Genomic DNA, 27,990 nt, shown 5'->3' with positions numbered 1-27,990 from the left:
CAACTGCCTTGGCCCCAGACTTACCGGCCTGTCTCCTGCCTTCCAAAGAACCCTGCTCCAGCGACGCTTTCCAAGGGACCAGCGACCTCTGAATCCTCCGAGGACTGCCCTGCTTCGAAAAAGACAAGAAACTCCCGAGGACAGCGGCACTGCTCCAAAAGAACTGCAACTTTGTTACAAGGAGCAGATTTAAAGACCCCTGCAACTCCCCGCAAGAAGCGTGAGACTTGCAACACTGCACCCGGCGACCCCGACTCGACTGGTGGAGAACAACCAACTCAGGGAGGACCCTCCGGCAACTCTACGACTGTGAGTAACCAAAGTTGTCCCCCCTGAGCCCCCACAGCGACGCCTGCAGAGGGAATCCCCAGGCTCCCCCTGACCGCGACTGTCTGAACTCCATTTCCCGACGGCTGGAAAAGACCCTGCACCCGCAGCCCCCAGCCCCTAAAGAAACGGAACTTCTGTGCAGGAGTGACCCCCAGGAGGCCCTCTCCCTTGCCCAGGTGGTGGCTACACCGAGGAGCCCCCCCCTTGCCTGCCTGCATCGCTGAAGAAGACCCCTTGGTCTCCCATTGAAACCTGACGGAAACCCGACGCGTGTTCGCACACTGCACCCGGCCGCCCCCGCGCTGCTGAGGGTGTACTTTCTGTGCTACTTTGTGTCCCCCCCGGTGCCCTACAAAACCCCCCTGGTCTGCCCTCCGAAGACGCGGGTACTTACCTGCTGGCAGACTGGAACCGGGGCACCCCCTTCTCTCCATTATAGCCTATGTGTTTTGGGCCCCTCTTTGACCTTTGCACCTGACCGGCCCTGAGCTGCTGGTGTGATAACTTTGGGGTTGCTCTGAACCCCCAACGGTGGGCTACCTTGGACCAAAAACTGAAACCTGTAAGTGCCTTACTTACCTGTTGAAATTAACAATAACTTACCTCCCCCAGGAACTGTGAAAATTGCACTGTGTCCACTTTTAAAACAGCTTATTGTGTTTTATGTAAAAAGTATACATGCTAAAGTAATGATTCAAAGTTCCTAGAGTACTTACCTGCAATACCTTTCAAAAGAGCTATTACATGTAAAATTTGAACCTGTGGTTTTTAAAATAAACTAAAAAAAGATATTTTTCTATAACAAAACCTATTGGCTGGGTTTGTCTCTGAGTGTGTGTACCTCATTTATTGTCTATGTGTATGTACAACAAATGCTTAACACTACTCCTTGGATAAGCCTACTGCTCGACCACACTACCACAAAATAGAGCATTAGTATTATCTCTTTTTACCACTATTTTACCTCTAAGAGGAACCCTTGGACTCTGTGCATGCTATTCCTTACTTTGAAATAGCACATACAGAGCCAACTTCCTACAAATGTACACTGGCATCAGTGTACTTTTATTGTGCTGAGAAGTTTGATACCAAACTTCCCAGTTTTCAGTGTAGCCATTATGGTGCTGTGGAGTTCGTGCATGACAGACTCCCAGACCATATACTCTTATGCCTACCCTGCACTTACAATGTCTAAGGTTTTGCTTAGACACTGTAGGGGCATAGTGCTCATGCACTTATGCCCTCACCTATGGTATATTTCACCCTGCCTTAGGGCTGTAAGGCCTGCTAGAGGGGTGACTTATCTAAACCTGTAGGCAGTGTGAGGTTGGCATGGCACCCTGAGGTGAGTGCCATGTCGACTTAGTCTTTTTATCCCCACCAGCACACACAAGCTGGCAAGCAGTGTGTCTGTGCTGAGTGAGGGGTCCCCAGGGTGGCATAAGACATGCTGCAGCCCTTAGAGACCTTCCCTGGCATCAGGGCCCTTGGTACCAGAGGTACCAGTTACAAGGGACTTACCTGGATGCCAGGGTGTGCCATTTGTGGAAACAAAAGTACAGGTTAGGGAAAGAACAATGGTGCTGGGGCCTGGTTAGGAGGCCTCAGCACACTTTCAAATCATAACTTGGCATCAGCAAAGGCAAAAAGTCAGGGGGTAACCATGCCAAGGAGGCATTTCCTTACACTCACATATTTAAGAATTGTTCATCCGGTGAAGTTGTATTAAACAGTCTGTAGGAAGCTGGCCTGGTGTGTGGTGGACACCTGTGGTGTTGTCATCCTATACCAGGTCCAGGTATCCCCTATTACTGAAGTGTAGGCAGTGTCTAGGAAGCTAGGGCTCTCTAGAGGTGGCTGTGTAGCCAAGACTTATGCAAAGCTTATGCAATACCACTATAGTCACACAGCAACTTATCACACATGAAAGAATCACAGAGTGTTACAAAAATTAAGGTACTTCATTATAGTAACACAGCACTAGAATACTTATAGGCAGTTCCCCCAACTGGAGGTAAGTACTAATTGCATATACATTAGCAATCAGTAAATATCATAGAAACAACAAGCATTGGCAATACTTAGTAAAATTAGCAAGGGCCCCAGGGGAGAGCCAAACCATATACCAAGAAAGTGGAAGGCTAGATACAGTCCCTCCACCCAAGGATGTGGAACTGTTATGGGTAGCTGGAGGAACTAGGAACCCCAGGAAATGAGCACTAGAGTGACCCCCAGCGACCAGGAGAATCGAGGTAAGTACCTTGTTTTCCCAAGGGCTAACAGGAGGACTTAGAAAAAGGATTGTACGACAAAAGGACCAGGCAGGAAGAACACAAAAGTGGATTCCAGTAGGAGAGGACCTGCAAAAGAAGAGAGCGAGTCCAGTCCACAATGGAATGTCCAGTGACTGCCTCTTCTGTGGATGCAGATCCAGGTTGACTAGGAGAGAAGAATGCCAGCTGTGGAGCCCAGGAGCTGAAGAGGAATCCTTGGAGCAGTGCAGATGGTGTCCCATGTTGGTTATCGGGTCGCAGATGGTCAGTGGTGAAGGAGAACCACCAACAAGCCTTTGCAAAAGCAAGGGAAGCAAAAGAAGAGTTGCAAGGCTGAAGAGGACCAGCAAGGCCCAGGATACCTTGGAGGGGAGTCCGAGGTGATCTTCAGGAGTTGGGAGAGCCAACAGAAGCAGTTGCAGCCCCCACAGGCAACCCACTGGGAGCAGGCACAGTAAGTCTCAGTGAGGCTCATTCAACACATCTGAAGAGGAGTCCCACTTCGATGGAGCAGCAGAGTGGAGACTGTGCTTGGCAGGAAGACGTGCTGGGGGCTGGGGCTACACAGGGCCTGAAGATCTCTTAGAGCAATAGCAAACAGGCCTTGGTAGCTGCAAGAGTCGCGGTTCACAGGGGTACCGTCCTACAAGGAGAGGCAAGGGTTTACTATCTCCCAAGTTGGACTGCTGGCAGAGACGACCATGAAGACCACTCCAGACCACCACCTGTGATAAAAGATCCGCACAGTTCCAGAGGAGTGGAGATCCACGTCACCATTCGTTGTTGCAGTTGGTGCCTGCAGATGCAGGGGAGTGACTCCTTTACTCCAAGGGAGATTGCTTCTCGCTTCTTGGTGCAGGCCGAAGTCTCGCTGACCTCGGAGGATGCGCAGGTGGGGAAATGTTGCAGTTGCTGGGAGGAGCCGGAAAAACAATGTTGCAAAGCTGAGTCGTCGCTGAGGTTGCAAATTGTCGGTTCCTGTAGAGTCCAGTTGCAGTTCCAGTGGCCAGAAGAGGAAGTAAACGATGCAGAGGAGTCCTGGTGGAATCTTGCATGTCGAATCTGGGGACCCACCCTCAAGAGAGTCCGAAAATAGCCCTAAAAGGGGGTTTGGTCACCTTGCAAGGTGATCACCTTCCAGGAGGGATCTGTGACGTCACCTTCCTGACCTGGCCACTCAGGCGAGCCCAGGGGTCTCTGTATATCCTGGTTACAAGATGGCATATTCAAATGATCACCTGGAGGAGCTCTGGGCACCACCCTTGGGGTGGTGATGGACAAACGAGTGTCCACTCACCTTTCCTTTGTCCAGTTTCGCGCCAGAGCAGGGACCGCGGGTCCCTGGACTGGTGCAAACCGGTTTATGCAAAGAGGGCTCCAAATGTGTCCTTCAAAGTAAATCAGTGGCTTGTGGAGGCTACCCCCCAAGCCTCGTAACACCTGTTTCCAAGGGAGAGGGTGATGGCTCCCTCTCCCAAAGGAAATCCTTAGTTCTGCCTTCCCCTGCCTGAGCTGGTCAAGCAGCAGGAGGGCAGAAACCTGTCCAAGGGGTGGCAGCAGTGCGGGCTGCCCAGAAAACCCCATAAGACTGGTAGGAGCAATATTCAAGGTCATCTAAGGAGCCCCCAGAGTGCATGGAAGCATACAACCAATACTGGCAACAGTATTGGGGTATCATTCCTACATGTATGACACCAAACATGCCCAGGTCCAGAGTTATCATTCTGTAGCTGGAAACTGGTAGACCTGTACATGAGTGAAATGGATTCCCCGCACTTACGAAGTCCAGTGTAATGGGACTGGAGTTCTTAGGGGCACCTCTTCTCATGCAGGAGTGCCCTCAGCCACCGGGACCTGCGCCCTGCCCTCTGGGCTAGCAGGGCCTACCATAGGGGTGATTTACAGTGACCTGGGGTGAAAGGGTACATGCACCTTTTCAAACCGGCTACAGTTGCAGGCCTGCAGACACATTTTGGATAGGCTCCCATGGGTGGAATAATACATGCTGCAGCCCATGGGGAACTGTTAGTTTCCCAAAGCCCTGGGTATCAAAATAGCATATACTAGGGACTATGAGGCAACACCAGTATGCCAATTGTGGGGTGTGGAAAGTCCTAGGCAACCAAATTTAGAGGGAGAGAGCACAATCACTGGGCTCCTGATTAGCAGGATCCTGGTGAAAGCAGCATAAGCATACTGACAGCAGGCAACACGTGGGGGTAACCATGCCAGAAAAGAGGGTACTTTCCTACACTGTCTAGTTTTAGATGCTGATTAGCTCAAGGAGAAGGAGATTTTTCTTAGGAAGATATGTGAAAGTTTGTTTGACAGGCTGAAGTTGTGATTAAATCTTTGGAAATAGGCTGTGTGTTCTGGGAAACAGTTGCTATAAGGTGCTTAATGGTGAAGGGTGGTTGTAAACCGGGAAGAGTGGCTGTACGTTTCTGCCTGGAAGTGGGAGAAGAAAGGCGTGCCCTTTAACCAATAGGTGAATGGTTAAAACGTCTGGTGTGGTAGTGTGCGAAGATTAGCTGGAAGGAACTAGTACTTCTCTAAGACAGTTTTCCTTTTTCTTCTCAATGCAGGACTTGCAGGCACAAGACAGAGCTCACCGCATTGGTCAAACAAACGAAGTGCGCGTACTTCGGCTCTGCACTGTAAACAGTGTTGAAGAAAAAATTCTTGCTGCTGCTAAGTACAAACTTAATGTAGATCAGAAGGTAATCCAGGCCGGAATGTTTGACCAAAAGTCATCCAGCCATGAACGAAGAGCTTTCCTGCAGGCAATCCTGGAGCACGAAGAACAGGACGAGGTAACTGGTCAGGATGGGGTAACAGACTCGCTGGCGACTGTAAGTTTTCCTGAAACCCTCCTTGGCCACCTGCTCTAGAAAAAGTTTGCATTTTTTGTGTTTTCCTGTTTCCTCTTTCTAACCCATCTCTTGCCTGCCTTTGTTTTTATTCTCATTCTCCTAGAGCCTTCTCTTAGTTCAGTCTTTTGTTAGGGCTGCTGCTTTTTCTGCGAGTATTGGTTCAGTGTAGTCCACCTTTGTAATTGGATTTGCCATTGTAAGCTCAGCTGTGCGTATTGGTATCACCTGTTTTCTGCTTGTTTGGTCATTACATTTTGAAAACTGGAGGAGCCCATGTTGTGCTTGGCACTCTACTGCTTCTTTACTAAAAACAATTATATATGTTCCATGGCATGTGTAGTTGCAGATACACATGCTGTGCACTGTTCCTGCCATCTAGTGTTGGGCTCGGAGTGTTACAAGTTGTTTTTCTTCGAAGAAGTCTTTGAGTCACGGGACCGAGTGACTCCTCCCTTTTGGCTCCATTGCGCCTGGGCGCCTACTCCATCTTAGATTGTTTTCTTTCCGCCATCGGGGTCGGACGTGTTCCGATTTGCTCTGTATTTCGAATCGGGAAACTTAGAAAAGAATCAAAAATGAATCGGTATTGTTTATGTTCAGTACCGGATTCGTTTTATCGCATCGGCACCGACATCAAGACCGCTTCGGCGGCCCTTCGAGGCTTCTGCTCTTCACCAAAGCCTGGTCGGCCCGACCACACCTGCCGTTGAACACTAATGGACCGGACCCCCTTCCGTTTCTGTCCAAAGTGTCACTCCAAGTATCCTTATACAGACCAGCACCGGGTCTGTAACGTTTGTTTGTCGCCCGAACACAGAGAGGATACTTGTGAAGCTTGCCGAGCGTTTCGATCCAAGAAGACCATAAGGGATCGATGCACAAGACGACTATAGATGGTGTCGAAGCTGAAACATCTCGATGTCGAGGAAGAAGATATGAGAATTTCCATCCGGTCGAGAATCCGGCAGTGAAAAAAGTCGGCATTGAGTCAGACAAGCCTCGAAAAAGCTTATCGGAACCGAAAAAGACAATTTTGTTGGGAATTTCAGTACCAAAAAAAAAAACAGCTTCGGAGCCGAAACGTTCTTCCTACACTGAAGAGCAAGGGCTTTCTCTGCAGCTCAAATAAAGGCACAGATTTGAGCAGGAACTGGATTTAGGAGAACATGACCAAACACAGCAAAGGTTAGAAATCCAGAAGGACACAGGGAAGATACAAACCATCCCTCCACTTAAGTCAAAAAGAAAACTGGCTTTACAAGAGACTGAGATGCAACCGAAAGCCAAAGTGGTTAGACAAAAGTCACCACCACCACATTTCTCACCACAAACATCCCCACTGCATTCACCACAATTGTCACCAATGGGTACACCAATGGCGCAGTCACCCACACATACTGGGATGACTCAAGATGATGCGGATCCCTGGGATCTATACGACCCACCTATATCGGCCAACAGCCCAGAGTGTTATCCAACCAAGCCTTCACCACCAGAGGACAGTACAGCATACACGCAGGTACTAGCCAGAGCAGCTACATTCCACAACGTAACAATGCACTCGGAACCGTTGGAGGATGACTTCCTGTTCAACACTCTGACATCCACGCATGCATCCTACCAAGGTTTGCCAATGTTACCGGGCATGCTTAAACATGCACAACAGGTCTTCCAAGAACCTGTAAAAGGGAGAGCCATCACGCCAAGGGTCGAAAAGAAATATAAACCGCCCCCGTCAGACCCAGTGTTTATTACTCAACAACTCCCTCCGGACTCAGTGGTTGTGGGGGCTACAAAAAAAGGGCAAATTCACAATCATCAGGGGATGCGCCACCCCCTGATGAGAGTCAAAAATTTGACGTGGCGGGGAAAAGAGTGGCATCGCAAGCAGCCAATCAGTGGCGCATTGCCTACTCACAGGCCCTACTTGCCCGCTACGACAGGGCGCACTGGGACGAAATGCAAGACTTCATCCAGCATTTACCCAAAGAACACTAAAAACGTGCCCAACAAGTGGTCGAACAAGGACAGGCCATATCAAATAACCAAATCCGGTCTGCCCTAGACTCTGCTGATACAGCAGGCACGGACTGTCAACACAGCAGTGACTATTCGAAGGCATGCATGGCTGTGAAGTTCTGGATGTAAGCCAGAAATACAACAGTCGGTATTGAATATGCTGTTTAATCAACATCAGTTATTTGGGCCGGAAGTGGATACCGCAATCGAGAAAATTAAAAAAGACACAGACACGGCCAAAGCCATGGGCGCGCTCAACTCCTCACAATACAGAGGAACATTTAGGAAACCACAGTTTGGGGGTGGGGGGGTTAGACGACAGCCATCACAACCATCCACCTCCCAAACAAAACCCACCTACCAATCTCAGTATCAGAGAGGAGGGTTACATGGTTCCTACAGAGGACAATTCCCAAGAGGAAGAGGGAAATTCCAGCCCTCCAAGCCAAGCCCTAGCAAACAGTGACTTCAATGTCACACTTCCCCAACACTTATCACCGGTGGGGGGGAGGCTAACCAAATACAACCACAATTGGACACACATTACCCCAGACACGTGGGTCCTATCAATTATCCAACATGGTTATTGCATAGAATTCACAACATTCCTTCCAGATGTTCCACCAAAACCGCACAAATTGTCTCCACAACACTTAGACCTATTACAAATAGAGGTCCAAGCACTGCTACAAAAACAAACCATAGAGCTAGTACCCTATTACCAAAGAGGGACAGGTGTTTACTCCCTGTATTTCCTTATCCCAAAACAAGACAAAATGTTAAGGCCTATCTTAGATCTCAGAACACTGAATCTCTTCATCAAATCATATCATTTCCACATGGTAACACTTCAGGACGTAGTTCCCTTACTAAAACAAGGGGAATGCATGACAACACTGGATCTCAAGGATGCGTATTTTCACATACCCATCCATCCATCTCACAGGAAATACCTCAGGTTTGTAATACAAGGCAAACATTACCAATTCAAAGTGTTGCCGTTCGGAATAACAACAGCCCACAGGGTATTTACAAAATGCCTAGCTTTAGTAGCAGCTCATATAAGAAGACATCACATGCACGTATTCCCATATGTGGACGATTGGCTAATAAAAGCCAACACTCAACAACAATGACACGTTCAAACGTAATAAATACTCTACACAAACTAGGGTTTTCTATCAATTACCAAATATCTCATTTACAGCCATCCCAAATACAACAATATTTGGGAGCAACACTCAACATACAAAGAGCAACTGCCACTCCCAAGTCCACAAAGGGTGCAGTCGTTTCAAAGTATAAAATCAAGCAACCAAACCAACATTACACATTAAGATTTGTGATGAAACTCCTAGGCATGATGGCATCATGCATCACAATTGTCCCAAACGCACGGTTACACATGCAGCCCTTACAGCAGTGCCTTGCAAAACAATGGTCGCAGGCACAGGGTCACCTCCAAGATCTAGTGTTGATAGACCGCCAAACACACTATTCTCTTCAGTGGTGGAACCCCATAAATTTAAACAAAGTGCGGCCTTTTCAAGACCCTGTGCCTCACGCCATTCTCACAACAGATGCATCAATGATTGGGTGGGGAGCACACCTCAACAATCACAATATACAAGGACAGTGGGACAACGAGCAAAAACAGCTACACATAAATCAATTAGAGCTGCTAGCAGTCTTTCTAGCACTAAAAGGTTTTCAACCTCTTCTAGCTCACAAACACATTCTTGTCAAAACAGACAATATGACAACAATGTACTACTTAAACAAACAGGGGGTAACAAACTCATCAAAACTTTGCCTCCTAGCACAAAAAAATTGGCATTGGGCAATTCACAACAATATTCGCCTAATAGCGCAATACATCCCAGGCATTCACAATCAATTAGCGGACAATCTCAGTCGGGATCACCAGCAAACTCACGAGTGGGAATTACATCCCGAGGTACTACAACAATACTTTCGCCAGTGGGGGACACCAGACATAGATCTGTCGCCACAAACCAAAATGCAAAATGCCAAAACTTCACATCCAGGTACCCACACCCTCAGTCTAAGGGCAATGCTCTCTGGAGCAATTGGTCAGGGATATTTGCTTACGCTTTTCCCCATCTACCACTCATTCCTTTTCTAGTCAACAAACTGCGTCAAAACAAACTTAAACTAATACTTGTAGCACCGACGTGGGCACGCCAACTGTGGTACACCACACTGTTGGACCTCTCAGTAGTACCTCACATCAAACTTCCAAACAGACCAGACCTGTTAACACAACACAAACAACAGATCAGTCAACCCAATCCAGAAATCTGGCTCCTAAAGTCTTAGAGTTTGGCTATCTGTAAGGAAATGCCTCCTTGGCATTGTTACCCCCTGACTTTTTTACTTTGCTATTGCCAAATTATGATTTTAAAGTGTGCTGAGGCCTGCTAACCAGGCCCCAGCACCAGTGTTCTTTCCCTAAAACTGTACCTTTGTCTCCACAATTGGCACACCCTGGCATCCAGGTAAGTCCCTTGTAACTGGTACCAAGGGCCCTGATGCCAGGGAAGGTTTCTAAGGGCTGCAGCATGTCTTATGCCACCCTAGGGACCCCTCACTCAGCATAGACACACTGCTTGCCAGCTTGTGTGTGCTGGTGGGGAGAAAATGACTACATCGACATGGCACTCCCCTCAGAGTGCCATGCCAACCTCACACTGCCTATGGCATAGGTAAGTCACCCCTCTAGCAGGCCTTACAGCCCTAAAGCAGGGTGCACTATACCACAGGTTAGGGCATAGGTGCATGAGCACTATGCCCCTACAGTGTCTAAGCAAAACCTTAGACCTTGTAAGTGCAGGGTAGCCATAAGAGTATATGGTCTGGGAGTCTGTCATACACGAACTCCACAGCACCATAATGGCTACACTGAAAACTGGGAAGTTTGGTATCAAACTTCTCAGCACAATAAATGCACACTAATGCCAGTGTGTGAAATACACCAAGAGGGCATCTTAGAGATGCCCCCTGAAAACATACCTGACTTCCAGGGTGGGCTGACTAGTTCTGCCAGCCTGCCACACACCAGACATGTTGCTGGCCACATGGGGAGAGTGCCTTTGTCACTTTGTGGCTAGTAACAAAGCCTGTACTGGGTGGAGGTGCTTCTCACCTCCCCCTGCAGGAACTGTAACACCTGGCGGTGAGCCTCAAAGGCTCACACCCTTTGTTACAGCGCCACAAGGCATCCCAGCTAGTGGAGATGACCGCCCCCTCTGGCCACGGCCCCACTTTTGGCGGCAAGGTCGGAGGAGATAATGAGTAAAACAAGGAGTCGTCACTGGCCAGTCAGGACAACCCCTAAGATGTCCTGAGCTGAGGTGACTAGCTTGGAAATCCTCCATCTTACAGATAGAGGATTCCCCCAATAGGATTAGGGATGTGCCCCCCTCCCCTCAGGGAGGAGGCACAAAGAGGGTGTAGCCACCCTCAGGGCTAATAGTCATTGGCTACTAACCCCCCAGACCTAAACACTCCCCTAAATTGAGTATTTAGGGGCCCCCAGAACCAAGCAAGACAGATTCCTGCAACCTGAAGACGAAGACGAAGAAGGACTGCTGACCTGAAGCCTTGCAGAGAAGACTCAGACATCAACTGCTTTGGCCCCATCCCTACCGGCCTGTCTCCCCACTTTGAGAAAAACTGCAACAGCGATGCGTCCCCCAGGGTCCAGCGACCTCTGAAGCCTCAGAGGACTACCCTGCATCTAAAAGGACCAAGAACTCCCGAGGACAGCAGCCCTGTTCCACAAAGACTGCAACTTTGCAACAAAGAAGCAACTTTTAAAGACCACACGTTTCCCGCCAGAAGCGTGAGACTTACCTCACCTGTGGTATAGTGACTTGCCTATGCCACAGGCAGTGTGAGATTGGCATGGCACTGTGAGGGGAGTGCCATGTCGACTTAGTCATTTTCTCCCCACCAACACACACAAGCTGGCAAGCAGTGTGTATGTGCTGAGTGAGGGGTCTCCAGGTTGGCATAAGACATGCTGCAGCCTTTAGAGACCTTCCCTGGCATCCGGGCCCTTGGTACCAGGGGTACCAGTTACAAGGGACTTACCTGGGTGCCAGGGTTGTGCCAGTTGTGGAGACAAAGGTACACTTTAGGGAAAGAACACTGGTGCTGGGGCGTGGTTAGCAGGGTCCCAGCACACTTTCAAATCATAACTTGGCATCAGCAAAGGCAAAAAGCAGGGGGTAACCATGCCAAGGAGGAATTTCCTTACAGAAAGGCTGTACTAAGAACATTATTTCAAACAACTTCAACTCCTACAGGCTGACCACCGCTTTGGGGAGGATTACTGCTTTGTAGTCTATGCACAGCATGTGTATCTGCAGCTACACTTGCCACCGAACGGAAAATGTCACTTACCCAGTGTACATCTGTTCGTGGCATGTTCCGCTGCAGATTCACATGCACACTCCCAACTCCCCGGGAGCCTGTAGCCATTTAAGTTGCAATCAGAAATTGTACATAAGTAAATAAACATTCCTTTACCTCAAACTTTGTACATACATATCTATTCCATTGTATGGACATCTTTACTATTCTCACTCTAACAATTCTACCTTACCCTCTGCGGGAAAACAATCTAAGATGGAGTCGATGCCCATGCGCAATGGAGCCGAAAGGGAAGAGTCACTCGGTCCCGTGACTCGAAAAGACTTCTTCGAAGAAAAACAACTTGTAACACTCCGAGCCCAACACTAGATGGCATGAACAGTGCACAGCATGTGAATCTGCAGCGAACATGCCACGAACAGATGTACACTGGGTAAGTGACATTTTCCATATATATTATGCCTATCCATTTTCTTTCAAGGTTGAGCTTTGACCAAATTCTAACATGTCAGAACTTTCTTGAAAGAATGTTTTTTATGGAGCCACAAGTGGATATTCTGCTCTAACATTATAGTGCAAACGTAATCCTGCTTCACATTTGTGCACATCCTGAAGATGATTAGATGATATTCAAATGGTGCAACTCATCACCTTTATGAGGTGGCGAAAATAAGGTCAGTTCTTTTGGACAGCAACAATCATTTAAGCATCTCAAGTATTTGCAGTTTGTGGTACGCACTCAAGAATTCTTGGCTTCGTCCCTTAACTAGCATTTTGCTTGTGACCTTAGTTCCTCCAGCTCGAATCAAACATGCCCACCTCTCTTGACTTGAAACCATTGTTGTCAGATAAGGTTTACGCAATGAAATATAGGAGCAGCAGGGGCTGTTTGACTTCTAGCCTACAAGTTTTCGTAATGGACCTGTACAACAGTGTTTCTGTGTTAGACTTTCCATTCACACCCCAGGATGTATTTAGTAAGGAACTAGGATGTTTGAGAAAGTGTGGTACTTTGCAGCAATTGAAGCTGGGCTTAATAAATGCTATTAAGAAAAACGTTGAATACAGGACTGGCACTCTTATGATAAAACATTTTGTATGACGATACATCACAGTTGTCACACATTTCTTGCAGAATGATGGTTTGGCTTAAGTGGATGGCTCTAATTTTCTTCCATTTGCCAAATCTTTTTCAGCAGTAGTTGTTGACAGGGTAGCCTAGTAGATTGATAGAAAAAAACCACACCCTCCCTTCATATTGAATCGTGTGCTTTCAAGTGCACCCTCCGTGGAGCTGTTTGGTTTAAGGCATGTCTACCTGGTTTGCACTGGCAGCTTATGCTAATGTTTCTCCACCACTGTAAATGGCATAAGCTTTATATTTTCTTCTTTATGTTGTTCTTCCTGTATTTCTATTATAAGCTGAGTTGTTCTTTCAGCTTCTCTCTCTCCTGTTAACTACACACCTTTCCATGCTCATCTGCGTGCTGTACATCATTTTCTGAAACCTCTTTACTCCTAATGTATTTCACTTCTATTTCATTGTATACATGACCTTGTAGAAATGCTTCTTGCTTCATGTCCAGTGTCTTCAGACGCTGCAAAACTCAGTTGGATAGATTCCATATTACTCTGCAAAGTGAAAACTTATTTTTTTTTAAAACACCCAATCGATGTTTTAAGCTTCTGGAATACATTTTTCATGAAAATTTGACCTTTTCCAAAAAAAAATCAGTATGGCTATATGCCTACATGATGCAAGGCCTGTCTGATTTGGGAAGAAGTCTTCACCCAGTGACTCATTCTTATTACACTGCAGGAAATTATGTATCAGCTAATTAGTGCAGTCTCATTTTATACCACAGTTCACCTTTTACTGTGATTGTGGCAGATTTGCCTCTGGCTTTTTCTGAAAGTGTTTCCACATGAATTAATAATCTTGCTCAAGTTGTGTGAATCATATCACTAAGAGACTGTGTTGAAGAGTCCTCAGCATGCAGTGGCTTCCTGGGTCCTCCAGTGGGTGGGAGAATGGATGACTGTTGAATATTTTAAACTCTTGGTGAGAAATGTGAATTTTTAAATAGTGTAGTTGTGTGATCTCACCATGTAATGGTGACAAAGTCCATATCTGGTTTAGTCAGGTTCGTTTGTAAAAACGTAGATCTGTCCTGGGTAGCTGTGGCACAGTGCAGCCAGGCTTTATCAAAGGAATGAGTGTAAACATCTGTAAGGAAATGCCTCCTTGGCATGGTTACCCCCTGACTTTTTGCCTTTGCTGATGCTAAGTTTTGATTTGAAAGTGTGCTGAGGCCTGCTAACCAGGCCCCAGCACCAGTGTTCTTTCCCTAACCTGTACTTTTGTTTACACAATTGGCACACTCTGGCATCCAGGTAAGTCCCTTGTAACTGGTACCCCTGCTACCAAGGGCCCTGATGCCAGAGAAGGTCTCTAAGGGCTGCAGCATGTCTTATGCCACCCTGGGGACCCCTCACTCAGCACAGACACACTGCTTGCCAGCTTGTGTGTGTGCTATTGAGGACAAAACGAGTAAGTCGACATGGCACTCCCCTCAGGGTGCCATGCCAACCTCACACTGCCTATGCAGTATAGATAAGTCACCCCTCTAGCAGGCCTTACAGCCCTAAGGCAGGATGCATATACACCCCCGGCCCCACTTTTGGCGACAAGGCCGGAGGAGATAATGAGAAAAACAAGGAGGAGTCTCTGGCCAGTCAGGACAACCCCTAAGGTGTCCTGAGCTGAGGTGACTCTGACTGACTTTTAGAAATCCTCCATCTTGCAGATGGAGGATTCCCCCAATAGGGATAGGAATGTGCCCCCCTCCCTTCGGGAGGAGGCACAAAGAGGGTGTACCCACCCTCAGGGCTAGTAGCCATTGGCTACTAACCCCCCAGACCTAAACACGCCCTTAAATTTAGTATTTAAGGGCTCCCCAGAACCTAGGAACTCAGATTCCTGCAACCTAAGAAGAAGAGGACTGCTAAGCTGCAAAACCCTGCAGAGAAGACGGAGACACCAACTGCTTTGGCCCCAGCTCTACCGGCCTGCCTCCCCCCTTCTAAAGACACTGCTCCAGCTACGCTCTCCTCAGGGACCAGCGACCTCTGAATCCCCAGAGGACTGCCCTGCATCTAGAAGGACCAAGAACTCCCGAGGACAGCGGCCCAGTTCACTAAAGAAGCAACTTTGAAACAAAGAAGCAACTTTGAAACAACTTGCGTTTCCCGCCGGAAGCTTGAGACTTGACACACTGCACCCGACGCCCCCGGCTCGACTTGTGGAGAAAAATCACTTTAGGGAGGACTCCGCGGCGACTGCGAGACCGTGAGTAGCCAGAGTTGCCCCCCCTGAGCCCACACAGCGACGCCTGCAGAGGGAATCCCGAGGCTCCCCCTGACCGCGACTGCCTGCTCCTCAGATCCCAACGCCTGGTAAAGACTCTGCACCCGCAGCCCCCAGGACCTGAAGGATCCGAACTCCAGTGCAGGAGTGACCCCCTGGAGGCCCTCTCCCTTGCCCAGGTGGTGGCTACCCCGAGGAGCCCCCCCCCCCCCCTTGCTTACCTGCATCGCTGAAGAGACCCCTTGGTCTCCCATTGATTTCAATTACAAACCCGACGCTTGTTTGCACACTGCACCCGGCTGCCCCCGTGCTGCTGAGGGTGGACTTGTGTCCCCCCCGGTGCCCTACAAAACCCCCATGGTCTTCCCTCCGAAGACGCGGGTACTTACCTGCTGGCAGACTGGAACCGGGGCACCCACTTCTCCATTGAAGCCTATGCGTTTTGGGCACCACTTTGACCTCTGCACCTGACCGGCCCTGAGCTGCTGGTGTGGTAACTTTGGGGTTGCTTTGAACCCCCAACGGTGGGCTACCTTGGACCCAAACTTGAACCCCGTAGGTGGTTTACTTACCTGCAAAAACTAACAAACTCTTACTCCCCCCAGGAACTCTTGAACATTGCACTGTCTAGTTTTAAAATAGCTATATGTGATTTATGTGAAAACTGTATATGCTATTTTACTAATTCAAAGTTCCTAAAGTACCTACCTGCAATACCTTTCATTTGAAGTATTACTTGTAAATCTTGAACCTGTGGTTCTTAAAATAAACTAAGAAAAGATATTTTTCTATACAAAAACCTATTGGCCTGGAATTGTCTCTGAGTGTGTGTTCCTCATTTATTGCCTGTGTGTGTTCCACAAATGCTTAACACTTCTCCTTTGATAAGCCTTCTGCTCGACCACACTACCACAAAATAGAGCATTAGAATTATCTCTTTTTGCCACTATCTTACCTCTAAGGGGAACCCTTGGACTCTGTGCATACTATTCCTTACTTTGAAATAGTGCATACAGAGCCAACTTCCTACAACATCTAGTAGTAACAAAAACATAAATGAGAAGAAAACACAACACTTTTCTGAATAATTGGCAGATTTTTGTCTTTCAGGTGTCTACTGAAAGATAGAAATATAACCTGAGGGATCCAGAGATATGATTTTTAGAAGAAACAATTAATCACTACTTTTTCACTCATTGTAATAAGTCATTGAAATCGTCTGTTATAGCAGTTTAGGGCTTGCCATGACAAGCAAGTTGAAAGTCCCCTTTGGTTCCGGAAGTAATCTTATCTTCAGGGGTTTTGGGAGCTCTTCTTATAACCCTTTCTGCCTTTGAAGTAGGCCTACTTCAAAAAGAAGTCTCTGTTGTTTTCAAGATCCTACCTTGCCCAAGTCAGGCCCCAGACACACACCAGGGGGTTGGTGTAGGAAAATGCCACTGGTGGCATGGTTACCCCCCACTTTTTGCCTAGTGTTGATGCCAGCTTTGATTGGAAGTGTGCTGGGACCCTGCTAACCAGGCCCCAACACCAGTGTCCTTTCCCTAAAACTGTACCTTTGTTTCCACAATTGGTACAGCCCTGGCACACAGTTAAGTCCCTTGTAAAATGTACCCCTGATACCAAGGGCCCTGTGGCCAGGGAAGGTCTCTAAGGGCTGCAGCTTGTATTATTCCACCCTGGGGACCCCTCATTCAGCATATGCACACTGCCTGGCAGCTTGTGTGTGCTGGTGGAGAGAAAAGACAAAGTCCGACATGGTACTCCCCTCAGGGTGCCCTGTCCCTACACCACTCCTGTGGCAGAGGTAAGTCACCTCTCTAGCAGGCCTTACAGCCCTAAGGCAGGGTACACTTACCACAGGTGAAGGCATAGCTGCATGAGCAATATGCCCCACAGTGTCTAAGTCCATTCTTAGACATTTATTTATTTTAAGTGCAGGGTAGCCATACTGAGTATATGGTCTTGGAGTCTGTCATTACGAACGCCACAGCACCGTAATGGCTACACTGAATACTGGGAAGTTTGATGTCAAACTTCTCAGCACAATAAACCCACACTGATGCCAGTGTGGGATTTATTGAAAAATGCACAGAGGGCATCTTAGAGATGCCCCCTGTATGTTAACCCAACTGCTATTGTAAGGCTGACCGGTCTATGCCAGCCTGCCTCTTCCAGGGGAGTTTCTGACCACATGGGGAGAGTGTCTTTGTGCACTCCGTGGTCAGAAAAAAAGCCTGTCCTGAGTGGAGGTGCTTCACACCACCCCCTGCAGGAACTGTAAGACCTGGCGGTAAGCCTCAAAGGCTCAGGCCTGGTGTTACAGTGCCCCAGGGCACTCCAGCCAGTGGTGATGCCCACCCCCCGGACAAGTCCAGATGGAAAGTGAGAAAAACAAGAAGTCACCCCCTCAGCCAGGACCACCCCTAAGGTTTCTAGAGCTGAAGTGACCACCTCCTTGAGCAATCCTCCATCTTGCGTTGGAGGATTAGAACCAATAGGGATGTGCCCTCCTCCTCACCAGAGGAAGTGGGCACAAGGAGGGTGTAGCCACCCTCCGGGACAGTAGCCATACGCTGCTGCCCCCTGACCATAACACACCCCTAAATTTAATAAGGTGACCCTGAACCCAAATCTTCAGATTCCGGATGACTTCAAGAAAGAAGGACTGCAGAGCTGAAAACCCCACAGAGAAGAGTAGACAACAACTGACTCGGCCCCAGCCCTCCCGGCCCTTCTCCTGCTATGCAAAATTGCACAAGGAGAAGCCACGCGTCCTGCACGAACAGCGACCCCTGAAAAGCCTCCATGGGAATGCCTGCCTCACCAAGGCCCAAGAAACTCCCATGGACAGCGGGCCTGTCCAACAAGAAGGCAAAGACACCAGCTTTAAAGGGACTCCCACCTCACTCCAGAAGCATGAGTCCAAACTACTGTGCACCCGACGCCCCCGGCCCGTGTCCAGAGGAACCAACCAGCCAGAGAGGACCCCTGGGTGGATTCTGACCAAGTGTCCACCCTGGGCTGACCTCTCCAACCCTCCACGACGATGCCTGCAGAGGGAATCCCAAGGATCCCCCTGACTGGGACGAAGATATCTGACACCTGAAGAAGCACTGCACCCGCAGCCCCCAGAGTTGAAAGAAACCGACCACCGGTACAGAAGTGACCTGCAGACGGCCCTTCTCCCCGCCCAGTCGGTGACTTGCTCGAGAAGCCCCCCTATGCCTTGCTTGCAGCGCTTAAGTGACGCCCGGGTCTGCCCTTTGAGTTGCATTGGGAACCTGACGCCCTGTTTGCACCCTGCTGCCCCAGTGCCGCAGAAGGGTGCGTGTTTGGTACCTACTTGGGGCCACTCCATTGCTCCTCTAAACCCCCCTGGTGTGCCCTCCGACAACGCGGGTACTTTCCTGTAAGATAACCGGAACCAGAGTACCCCTGTCTCCATAGGGGCCCACATTATTTTGGCTCCAGTTTGACCTCTGCACCTAACCAGCCCTGTGTTGCTGGTACTGGGTGTTTGGGGTTATCTTGAACCTCCAACGGTGGGCTACCTAGGCCCCAGACACTGAACCCGTAAGTTTGTTACCTCAAAAACTGTACTTTCTCTTCCAGGGGATCCTCATCAATAGTCATAAACATTGAATATTCCCGCCCTTGTGCGGGGACCCCGGAGCATATATAAAATATACACATATTATACATGTGTAACAAACAATCATGCAGGCTATCATGTTAAAAACAGGCTAAAATGCTTTATTTCTATGAAGTTTTTTTTAATTTTTTTTTTATTTTTTATATTAAATACTACAATAGAGCATAAATATGTACCCAAGCTCCTAAAACTAGGCTTAGGGAAGTAAGCAGTAGCAAACTCTAGAGAAAAAATAGAAAAAACTGCTTTGAAAAACAATGAAGCATTCTTAGCCAATAGGCTGCATGCAGGTTAACACAGGAGAACCATAAAAACTTTGGCACCGTGCCTTTAAGACCCTGAGCACCTCCAGTATCCCACCATGCCTCAGGGGTGAAGGAAAGGTGACAGTTGGTTCACAGTTAGGTCAGTTCTTTTTTCCGGCTTCTTCTGAGAGGATCCTGGAGCATTGAGCTCTGTTTTTCTGAGTTTTTCTCAGAAAAATTCTTTAAAAAAGCTTTTTTTCACTTTTCACTTGACAAATAACACTTTTGTCTGAGCTAGGCAGGTTTTTTCTGACAGAAAAATGCCTTCACTTTTTGTCAAATGCCCTGCTTGTGGGAAGAAGAAGGCCCAGTCAGATCCCCACTCTCTGTGCATAGTGTGCCTGCCTCAGAGTCACTGCCCTGACACTTGTAAGTACTGCAAGAACATGTCTAGGAGGACTCTGAAAGACAGAGAGAAGATCCGGCTACATGGGCTTCAGGAGAGGAAAAGAACATCGTCCTCCTCACTTCCCAGACAGCCAGAAGGCCATTCTCAGGAGAGAATGGCCCGGTCGACATCGACAGGTAGGAAAGTACCTGTTTGTTCACCGTCGACGTCGTCGCTACCACTGTCTCACCGGCATAGATCTCCGTCGACGGCGACACGCCCGACGTCGAAGGGAACGGCGTCGGAGGGACATCAGAGCAGGGGCAGGTCTCCGTCGACGGCAGCCCGTCGAGCCATCGCCGGCGTGCCCGGTCGCCGCCAAAGGCTGTGCGCCCCCCGACGTCAGGACACACGACGTCGAAATCGCCACGACGGCACGAGAGACATCCGCCGTGGACCTCCCATCGCTCCACGTCGAGGCACACGACGGCGAGCAGGTCCAGGTCCAAGGATCGCCGTTCGACGTCAAGGCACTCAACGTCGAGGCATGAGCAACCGGCTGGGCGTCCTTCGACGTCGAAACAGCCATCGACGTTGACACAGGTTTTACCTGTCCCACAGGGAGCAGAACATCGCCCCACGCCAGACAAGGCGCCATCTCCAGTGGTCTCCATACCGAGCGACTCTTCTCGGTCAAGAGCGGCATCTTCTGGGCATGTCTCGCCCATCAACCTATCTCCGAGATGGCTGGAGAGCCTCAACAGACCAGCGGCCTCCCCAGATTCGCAATATTCGCGAATGTATTCACCTACTGCCTCCCTGCCAAGAACGCCATCACCGACAGCCAGGGCAGAACGGGCTCGTTCAGCTCCTCGCCAACCGACCGCGAGGCCTAGACGCTCGGCTACAGCGTCTCGCAGCAGGTCTCGCTCTCAACGAAGATCCAGGTCGCGGTCAAGAAGAAGATCCCCCTCTTGGTCTTCATCAGGTTCATCTGTCGGGCGTTACTCACCCACCCTAACATATTCACCACCTGCTACAGTCTCACCGGTGGATGACATTACCACATTCAACGAGGTGTTGCTAAGAGGAGCGCAGAAACTCAACATAGAGGTTCCAGAACCATCTACCTCCTCATCGGTCATCTTTGAGACTCTACAACAGAGATCAGCATCAAAAAAGTTGCTGCCTCTAGTGCCTGGCTTGTTGCAGCCAACCATGGACACTTTTCTGGCCCCAGCCTCGCTTAAGTCTGCCCCGGCTAGAATTCTCAAAAAATACAAGGCTCCAGAACAGGACCCTTTATTCCTTAGAAAGGATCAGCCACCGGACTCGGTTATCATAGCTGCCGCCCGAAAGACCCACTCGGTGGCATCTTCATCCACGGTACCCCTGGATAAAGAGAGCAGGCATCTAGACTCTCTGGGGAGAAAGATATGCGGGACAGCGGCTTCAGCAATGAAGGTCTCCAGTGCGTCTGCGCTCCTGGGCAGGTATGATCGTTCTCTGTGGGACTCCCTCAGTAGATTTACAGAAAAATTGCCCAGAGAAGACAGACAAGATTTCCAGGAGATACTACAAGAAGGATGCCTGGTATCCAACCAGGTTATCAGCGCGGCAGCAGATGGGGCGGATTTGGCTGCTCATGGATACGCACATGGTATCTGTGCGAGGAGATCTTCCTGGCTGAGGCTCACTGGCTTGAAACAGGAAGCACAACAACGCATCCTGAATCTCCCATTTGCCGGGAACTCTATTCGGTGCCCATGCAGACGAAGAGATGGCTCGCATGAAGACCGAGGTGGATACCATGAACGCGGTGGGCCTCGAAAGAAAGAAAGATTTCAGGCGGAGGTACAGGCCGTATGACAGGCGCCCTTTCCAGCAGAGGGTTCAAACCCCTCATTGGTCGCAAAGGTCACAGCAACGACAGGGACGCCCTCTTTTTCAAAGGAGAAACACAAGGGAGCGAGGGTCAAGTAGACCTCAACAGTCCACTCCGAAAGCACCCACCAAGCAATGAAATCTCGCTTCCCTCGACACTGTACACCACTCCGGTGGGGGGAAGTATTACGGCTTATGTTCACGAGTGGCACTCTATCACAAGAGACAAATGGGTGCTCAATATTGTCGAACATGGCTATTCTCTTCTTTTCAAACAGCCTCCACCACGCTTGCCACCAACCAAAGACAATCCATCTCATCTCAGCTTGCTACGCAAGGAGGCTCTCGCCCTCCTAAAAAAGAATGCCATAGAAAAGGTTCCACCTGCACACAGAGGACAGGGGGTCTACTCCCGTTACTTTCTAGTGGCAAAGAAGGGTCGAGAGGGCGTTTTCAAGCCAATTCTGGACCTACGGCTGCTGAACAAATACATAAGGAAGCAGAAGTTCAGAATGCTAGCGCTTCACCAGATTTTCCCTCAACTGCATCAGGGAGACTGGATGTGCTCCATCGACCTACAGGATGCGTACTTTCACATCCCGATAGCTCCCAAACATCGAAAATTCCTGCGCTTCCGAGTAGCGTTACAGCATTACCAGTTCAGAGTTCTACTCTTTGGCCTGAAATCTGCCCCAAGAGTTTTCTCGAAATGTATGGCAGTGGTGGCGGCACATCTCCGAAGACAAAGGATATACATATATCCATACCTAGATGACTGGCTACTAAAGGCTTCTTCTCCGGAGCAGGCGAGAAGCCATCGGGACATTGTACTAGGAGTTTGCGAAGCTCTAGGTCTTCAGGTCAATTACCAGAAGTCAACCTTGATTCCAACGCAGAATCTTCACTACCTAGGAGCTATCATAAACACAGAACTCCAAAAAGTGTATCCTTCGGAGGAACGACTATCCTCAATAGACAGGAAGTGCCAGGACCTGTTGAGAGCCAGCGCACCTACGGCACGTCAGGTGACATCACTGCTGGGCTCCATGGCATCGTGCATTTTTATTGTCCCAAATGCCATACTCCACATGAGACCCCTCCAAGAGGCATTGGAGACCAACTGGAGCCAAAGAACAGGTCGCTGGGAGGACACGGTGCGGCTACCGGCGGTAGCACTTCAGTCATTGAGATGGTGGATGCACAGACCTCACCTGTCAGTGGCTGCTCCGTTTCACCAGGTGCTTCCATCCGACACCCTAGTAACGGATGCATCTCTTCAGGGATGGGGGGCTCATTTGGGTCCTTTTCAAGCGCAGGGTCTGTGGTCAGACAAGGAAAAGCAGTACCACGTCAATCTGCTAGAACTCAGAGCGGTCCATCTGGCTCTCAAGTCTTTCATACCGCTAATTCAGGGGAAAACTCTCTTGATACAGACGGACAATACAACCACGATGTATTACTTGAACAAACAAGGGGGAACGAGGTCCCTACCCCTATCGCGAGAGTCCCAAGCGATATGGCATTGGCTCCTGGCCAGAGGAATGTCAATTACAGCAGTTCACCTGCCAGGTCAGCAGAACGTGGAAGCAGACTTTCTAAGCAGACACCTGGAGGACGTTCACGATTGGGTCCTACACGGCGAAGTCGCAGAATACATCTTTGCGCAATGGGGTCGGCCTCAACTGGATCTCTTCGCAGACGAAGTAAACAAGAAATGCCCAGACTTCGCATCCAGGTTCTACCGTCCGGGATCTCGAGGGAATGCCCTGTTGATCGACTGGTCAGGGATATTTCTTTACGCTTTTCCGCTGATTACCCTCATTCCGGCAGTGATCAGCAAACTTTACAGATCCAGGACCAGAATGATTCTTATAGCGCCACAATGGCCCCGACAGTTCTGGTACACGGATCTCCTCAACCTGTCGGAAAAACCTCACAGGAGGCTGCCATGCAGACCGGATCTTCTGAGCAGAATGGAGGGCAGGATTCTACATCCCAACCTACCCTCTCTGAGTTTAACAGCATGGCTCCTGAATTCCTACAGTATGGGCACCTAGGGCTCTCGCAGGAGTGCATGAACATCTTGAAAGAGTCCAAACGGCCTTCCAAGCGGCGTTCTTACGCTTTTAAGTGGAATAGATTCTACATATGGTGCTGTCAGAAAGGTCATAATCCCATACGGGCGCAGGAGGATGTCATTCTGTCCTATTTGCTTCAACTAGCGAAGTCCGGTCTGCATGTATCATCTATTAAGGTACATTTGTCTGCTATTACAGCCTATCGCAAGTCACCTTCTCAGGAATCCTTCTTTACAAAACCTGTAGTCAAGGATTTCTTAGAGGGTTTGAAGAAAGTTTTTCCGCCAATTCGGAGGCCTTCTCCTCCATGGGAACTGAACATAGTCCTGGCAAAACTTATGGGCCCTCCTTTCGAGCCTATACATAAGGCCTCTTTACAACAACTTACGTGGAAGACGGCTTTTCTAGTGGCCATTACTTCAGCGAGGAGGGTCAGTGAAATCCAGGCCTTTTCTTCAAAAGAACCGTACACGGTTTTTCATGACAATAGAGTGGTTCTTCGAACTCACCCATCTTTCCTTCCGAAGGTGGTGTCAGAATTCCATATTAATCAGACCATATCTTTACCGACGTTCTTTCCCAATCCGGAGACTCCGGCAGAGAAAGCATTGCACTCATTTGACTTGAAAAGAGTGCTGAAATTGTATCTGGACAAGACAAAATCGATTAGACACTCTAACCGCTTGTTTGTAAACTATGGTCATTTAAGGACAGGAGAGGCAGCATCTAAGCGAACAATATCAAGATGGATAGTTTCTTGTATTGTTAATACTTACCAGCTAGCTAATAAACAATTACTAGCGCGGCCTAGAGCGCATTCCACAAGGGGTAAAGCGGCTACTGCTGCTCTCCTTAACAATGTTCCGATATCTGAGATTTGTAAGGCTGCTACATGGAAGTCTGTCCATACGTTTACAAGACATTATTGTTTAGACTCAGATGCAAGAGCGGATGCCCAAGTGGGGCAGGCCTCTCTAAGAAATCTATTTGCGTAAGACATATCTATTCCTGCACTTCTATCGGACAGTCCGCTGGGTTTAGGGATGGGCTTGCTAATCTATTCAATGTTTATGACTATTGATGAGGATCCCCTGGAAGAGAAGGATAAGTTACTTACCTGTAAATCCTAGTTCTCTTCCAGGGGTATCCTCATCAAAGTCATAAACAACCCACCCTCCCCCCCGGATGCACGTCTCCTAGAAGTGCAGGACAGACTGTGTCTGGAATCAGTTATACAAATTGTCACCGTAAAAAGAACTGACCTAACTGTGAACCAACTGTCACCTTTCCTTCACCCCTGAGGCATGGTGGGATACTGGAGGTGCTCAGGGTCTTAAAGGCACGGTGCAAACGTTTTTATGGTTCTCCTGTGTTAACCTGCATGCAGCCTATTGGCTAAGAATGCTTCATTGTTTTTCAATGCAGTTTTTTCTATTTTTTCTCTAGAGTTTGCTACTGCTTACTTCCCTAAGCCTAGTTTTAGGAGCTTGGGTACATATTTATGCTCTATTGTAGTATTTAATATAAAAAAATTAAAAATAAAACTTCATAGAAATAAAGCATTTTAGCCTGTTTTTACATGATAGCCTGCATGACTGTTTGTTACACATGTATAATATGTGTATATTTTATATATGCTCCGGGGTCCCCGCACAAGGGCGGGAATATTCAATGTTTATGACTTTGATGAGGATACCCCTGGAAAAGAACTAGGATTTACAGGTAAGTAACTTATCCTTACTTACCTTCCCCAGGAGCTGTTGAAAATTGCATGCGTCCACTTTTAAAGTAGCTTTTTGCCATTTTAAAGAAAATTGTGTACATTGTTGATTCCATTCAAAGTTCTAAGTATTACTATGCAAAGTACCTTTCATTTAATGTACTTACCTGCTAACTGAATCTTGTGGTTCTAGAAATGAATTAAGAAAGAGTATTCTTCTATATAAAAGCCTATTGATCTGGAATTAAGTAATTTGAGTGTGTTTTCACTCATTGCTTGTGTGTGTGTGTACAACAAATGATTAACATTACTCTCTGATAAGCCTAACTGCTTGACCACACTGCCACAAATTGCCTCTGTCAAGCCTCTTGGGGAACCCCTGGACTCTGTGCACACTGTAGGAAGTTGGCTCTGTATGCACTATTTCAAAGTAAGGAATAGTATGCACAGAGTCCAAGGGTTCCCCTTAGAGGTAAGATAGTGGCAAAAAGAGATAATACTAATGCTCTATTTTGTGGTAGTGTGGTCGAGCAGTAGGCTTATCAAAGGAGTAGTGTTAAGCATTTGTTGTACATACTCACAGGCAATAAATGAGGAACACACACTCAGAGACAATTCCAGGCCAATAGGTTTTGTTATAGAAAAATATATTTTCTTAGTTTATTTTAGGAACCACAGGTTCAAATTCTACATGTAATATCTAATTTGAAAGGTATTGCAGGTAAGTACTTTAGGAACTTTGAATAATCACAATAGCATATATACTTTTTACATAAAACACATATAGCTATTTTAAAACTAGACAGTGCAATTTTCACAGTTCCTAGGGGAGGTAAGTAATTGTTAGTTCTTGCAGGTAAGTACACCACCTACGGGGTTCATGTTTGGGTCCAAGGTAGCCCACCGTTGGAGGTTCAGAGCAACCCCAAAGTTACCACACCAGCTGCTCAGGGCCGGTCAGGTGCAGAGTTCAAAGTGGTGCCCAAAACACATAGGCTTCAATGGAGAAGGGGGTGCCCCGGTTTCAGTCTGCCAGCAGGTAAGTACCCGCGTCTTCGGAGGGCAGACCAGGGGGGTTTTGTAGGGCACCGGCGGGACACAAGTTAGCACAGAAAGTACAACCTCAGCAGCACGGGGCGGCTGGGTGCAGTGTACAAACACACGTCGGGTTTTCAATTGGAATCAATGGGAGACCAAGGGGTCTCTTCAGTGATGCAGGCAGGCAAGGGGGGGGGGCTCCTCGGGGTAGCCACCACCTGGGCAAGGGAGAGGGCCTCCTGGGGGTCACTCCTGCACCGGAGTTCCGATCTTTCAGGTCCTTGGAACTGCGGGTGCAGGGTCTTTTCCAGGCGTCGGGATCTGGGAGTCAGGCAGTCGCGGTCAGGGGGAGCCTCGGGATTCCCTCTGCAGGCATCGCTGTGGGGGCTCGGGGGGGGGGCAATTCTGGCTACTCACGGTCTCGTAGTCGCCGGGGAGTCCTCCCTGAAGTGTTTGTTCTCCACAAGTCGAGGTGGGGGGCGTCGGGTGCAGAGTTGCAAGTCTCACGCTTCTGGCGGGAAATGCATTTGTCTTTAAGTTGCTTCTTTGGAAACAAAGTTGCAGTCTTGGGTGAACAGGGCCGCTGTTCTCAGGAGTTTCCTGGTCCTTTTAGAGCAGGGCAGTCCTCTGAGGATTCAGAGGTCGCTGGTCCTGGGGAAAGCGTCGCTGGAGCAGTTTCTTCAGAAGGGGGGGGAGACAGGCCGGTAGAGCTGGGGCCAAAGCAGTTGGTGTCTCAGTCTTCTCTGCAGGGTTTTTCAGCTCAGCAGTCCTCTTCTTCTTAGGTTGCAGGAATCCGAGTTCCTAGGTTCAGGGGAGCCCCTAAATACAGAATTTAGGGCTGTGTTTAGGACAGGGATGCAGAGTCTTTACCAGGTGTCGGGTCTTTGAAGCAGGCAGTCGCGGTCAGGGGGAGCCTCGGGTATCCCTCTGCAGGCGTCGCTGTGGGGGCTCAGGGGGGTCAACTCTGGCGTCTCACGGTCTCGTAGTCGCCGGGGAGTCCTCCTTGTGGTGTTTATTCTCCACAAGCCGAGCCGGGGGCGTCGGGTGCAGAGTGCAAAGTCTCACGCTTCCGGCGAGAAACGTGTGTGATTCCGAAGTTGCTTCTTTGTTGCAAAGTTGCAGTCTTTGTGGAACAGAGCCGCTGTCCTCTGGAGTTCTTAGTCCTTCTAGATGCAGGGCAGTCCTCTGAGGCTTCAGAGGTCGCTGGTCCCTGTGGAACACGTCGCTGGAGCAGTGTCTTTAGAAGTGGGGAGACAGGCCGGTAGAGCTGGGGCCAAAGCAGTTGGTGTCTCCGTCTTCTCTGCAGGGTTTTTCAGCTCAGCAGTCCTTCTTCGTCTTAGGTTGTAGGAATCTATCTTGCTGTGTTCTGGGAGCCCCTAAATACTCAATTTAGGGGTGTATTTAGGTCTGGGGGGTTAGTAGCCAATGGCTACTAGCCCTGAGGGTGGCTACACCCTCTTTGTGCCTCCTCCCTGAGGGGAGGGGGACACCTTCCTATCCCTATTGGGGGAATCCTCCATCTGCAAGATGGAGGATTTCTAAAAGTCAGTCACCTCAGCTCAGGACACCTTAGGGGCTGTCCTGACTGGCCAGTGACGACTCCTTGTTTTTCTCATTATCTCCTCTGGCCTTGCCGCCAAAAGTGGGGCCGTGGCCGGAGGGGGCGGGCAACTCCACTAGCTGGAGTGCCCTGGGGTGCTGTAACAAAGCGGGTGAGCCTTT

General features: G+C 48.8%; 1 protein-coding gene across 6 annotated transcripts in view; it reads left to right on the top strand.

Moving 5' to 3' along the window:
* SMARCA4 (SWI/SNF related BAF chromatin remodeling complex subunit ATPase 4) overlaps positions 1-27,990 on the top strand; it is an 813,549-nt gene that overhangs the window by 402,071 nt on the left and 383,488 nt on the right. For 4 of the 6 annotated variants that reach the window (XM_069231512.1, XM_069231515.1, XM_069231514.1 and 1 more), the window contains exon 26: positions 5,189-5,455. In XM_069231512.1, the coding sequence (XP_069087613.1) occupies positions 5,189-5,455 (267 nt within the window). The remainder of the gene's footprint in view (positions 1-5,188; positions 5,456-27,990) is intronic. The other 2 variants (XM_069231516.1, XM_069231517.1) reach the window with 1 other exon arrangement.

Source organism: Pleurodeles waltl, chromosome 4_2, assembly GCF_031143425.1.
Source record: "Pleurodeles waltl isolate 20211129_DDA chromosome 4_2, aPleWal1.hap1.20221129, whole genome shotgun sequence".
NCBI lineage: Eukaryota > Metazoa > Chordata > Amphibia > Caudata > Salamandridae > Pleurodeles > Pleurodeles waltl.
This window is presented reverse-complemented; position numbering and strand designations above follow the sequence as displayed.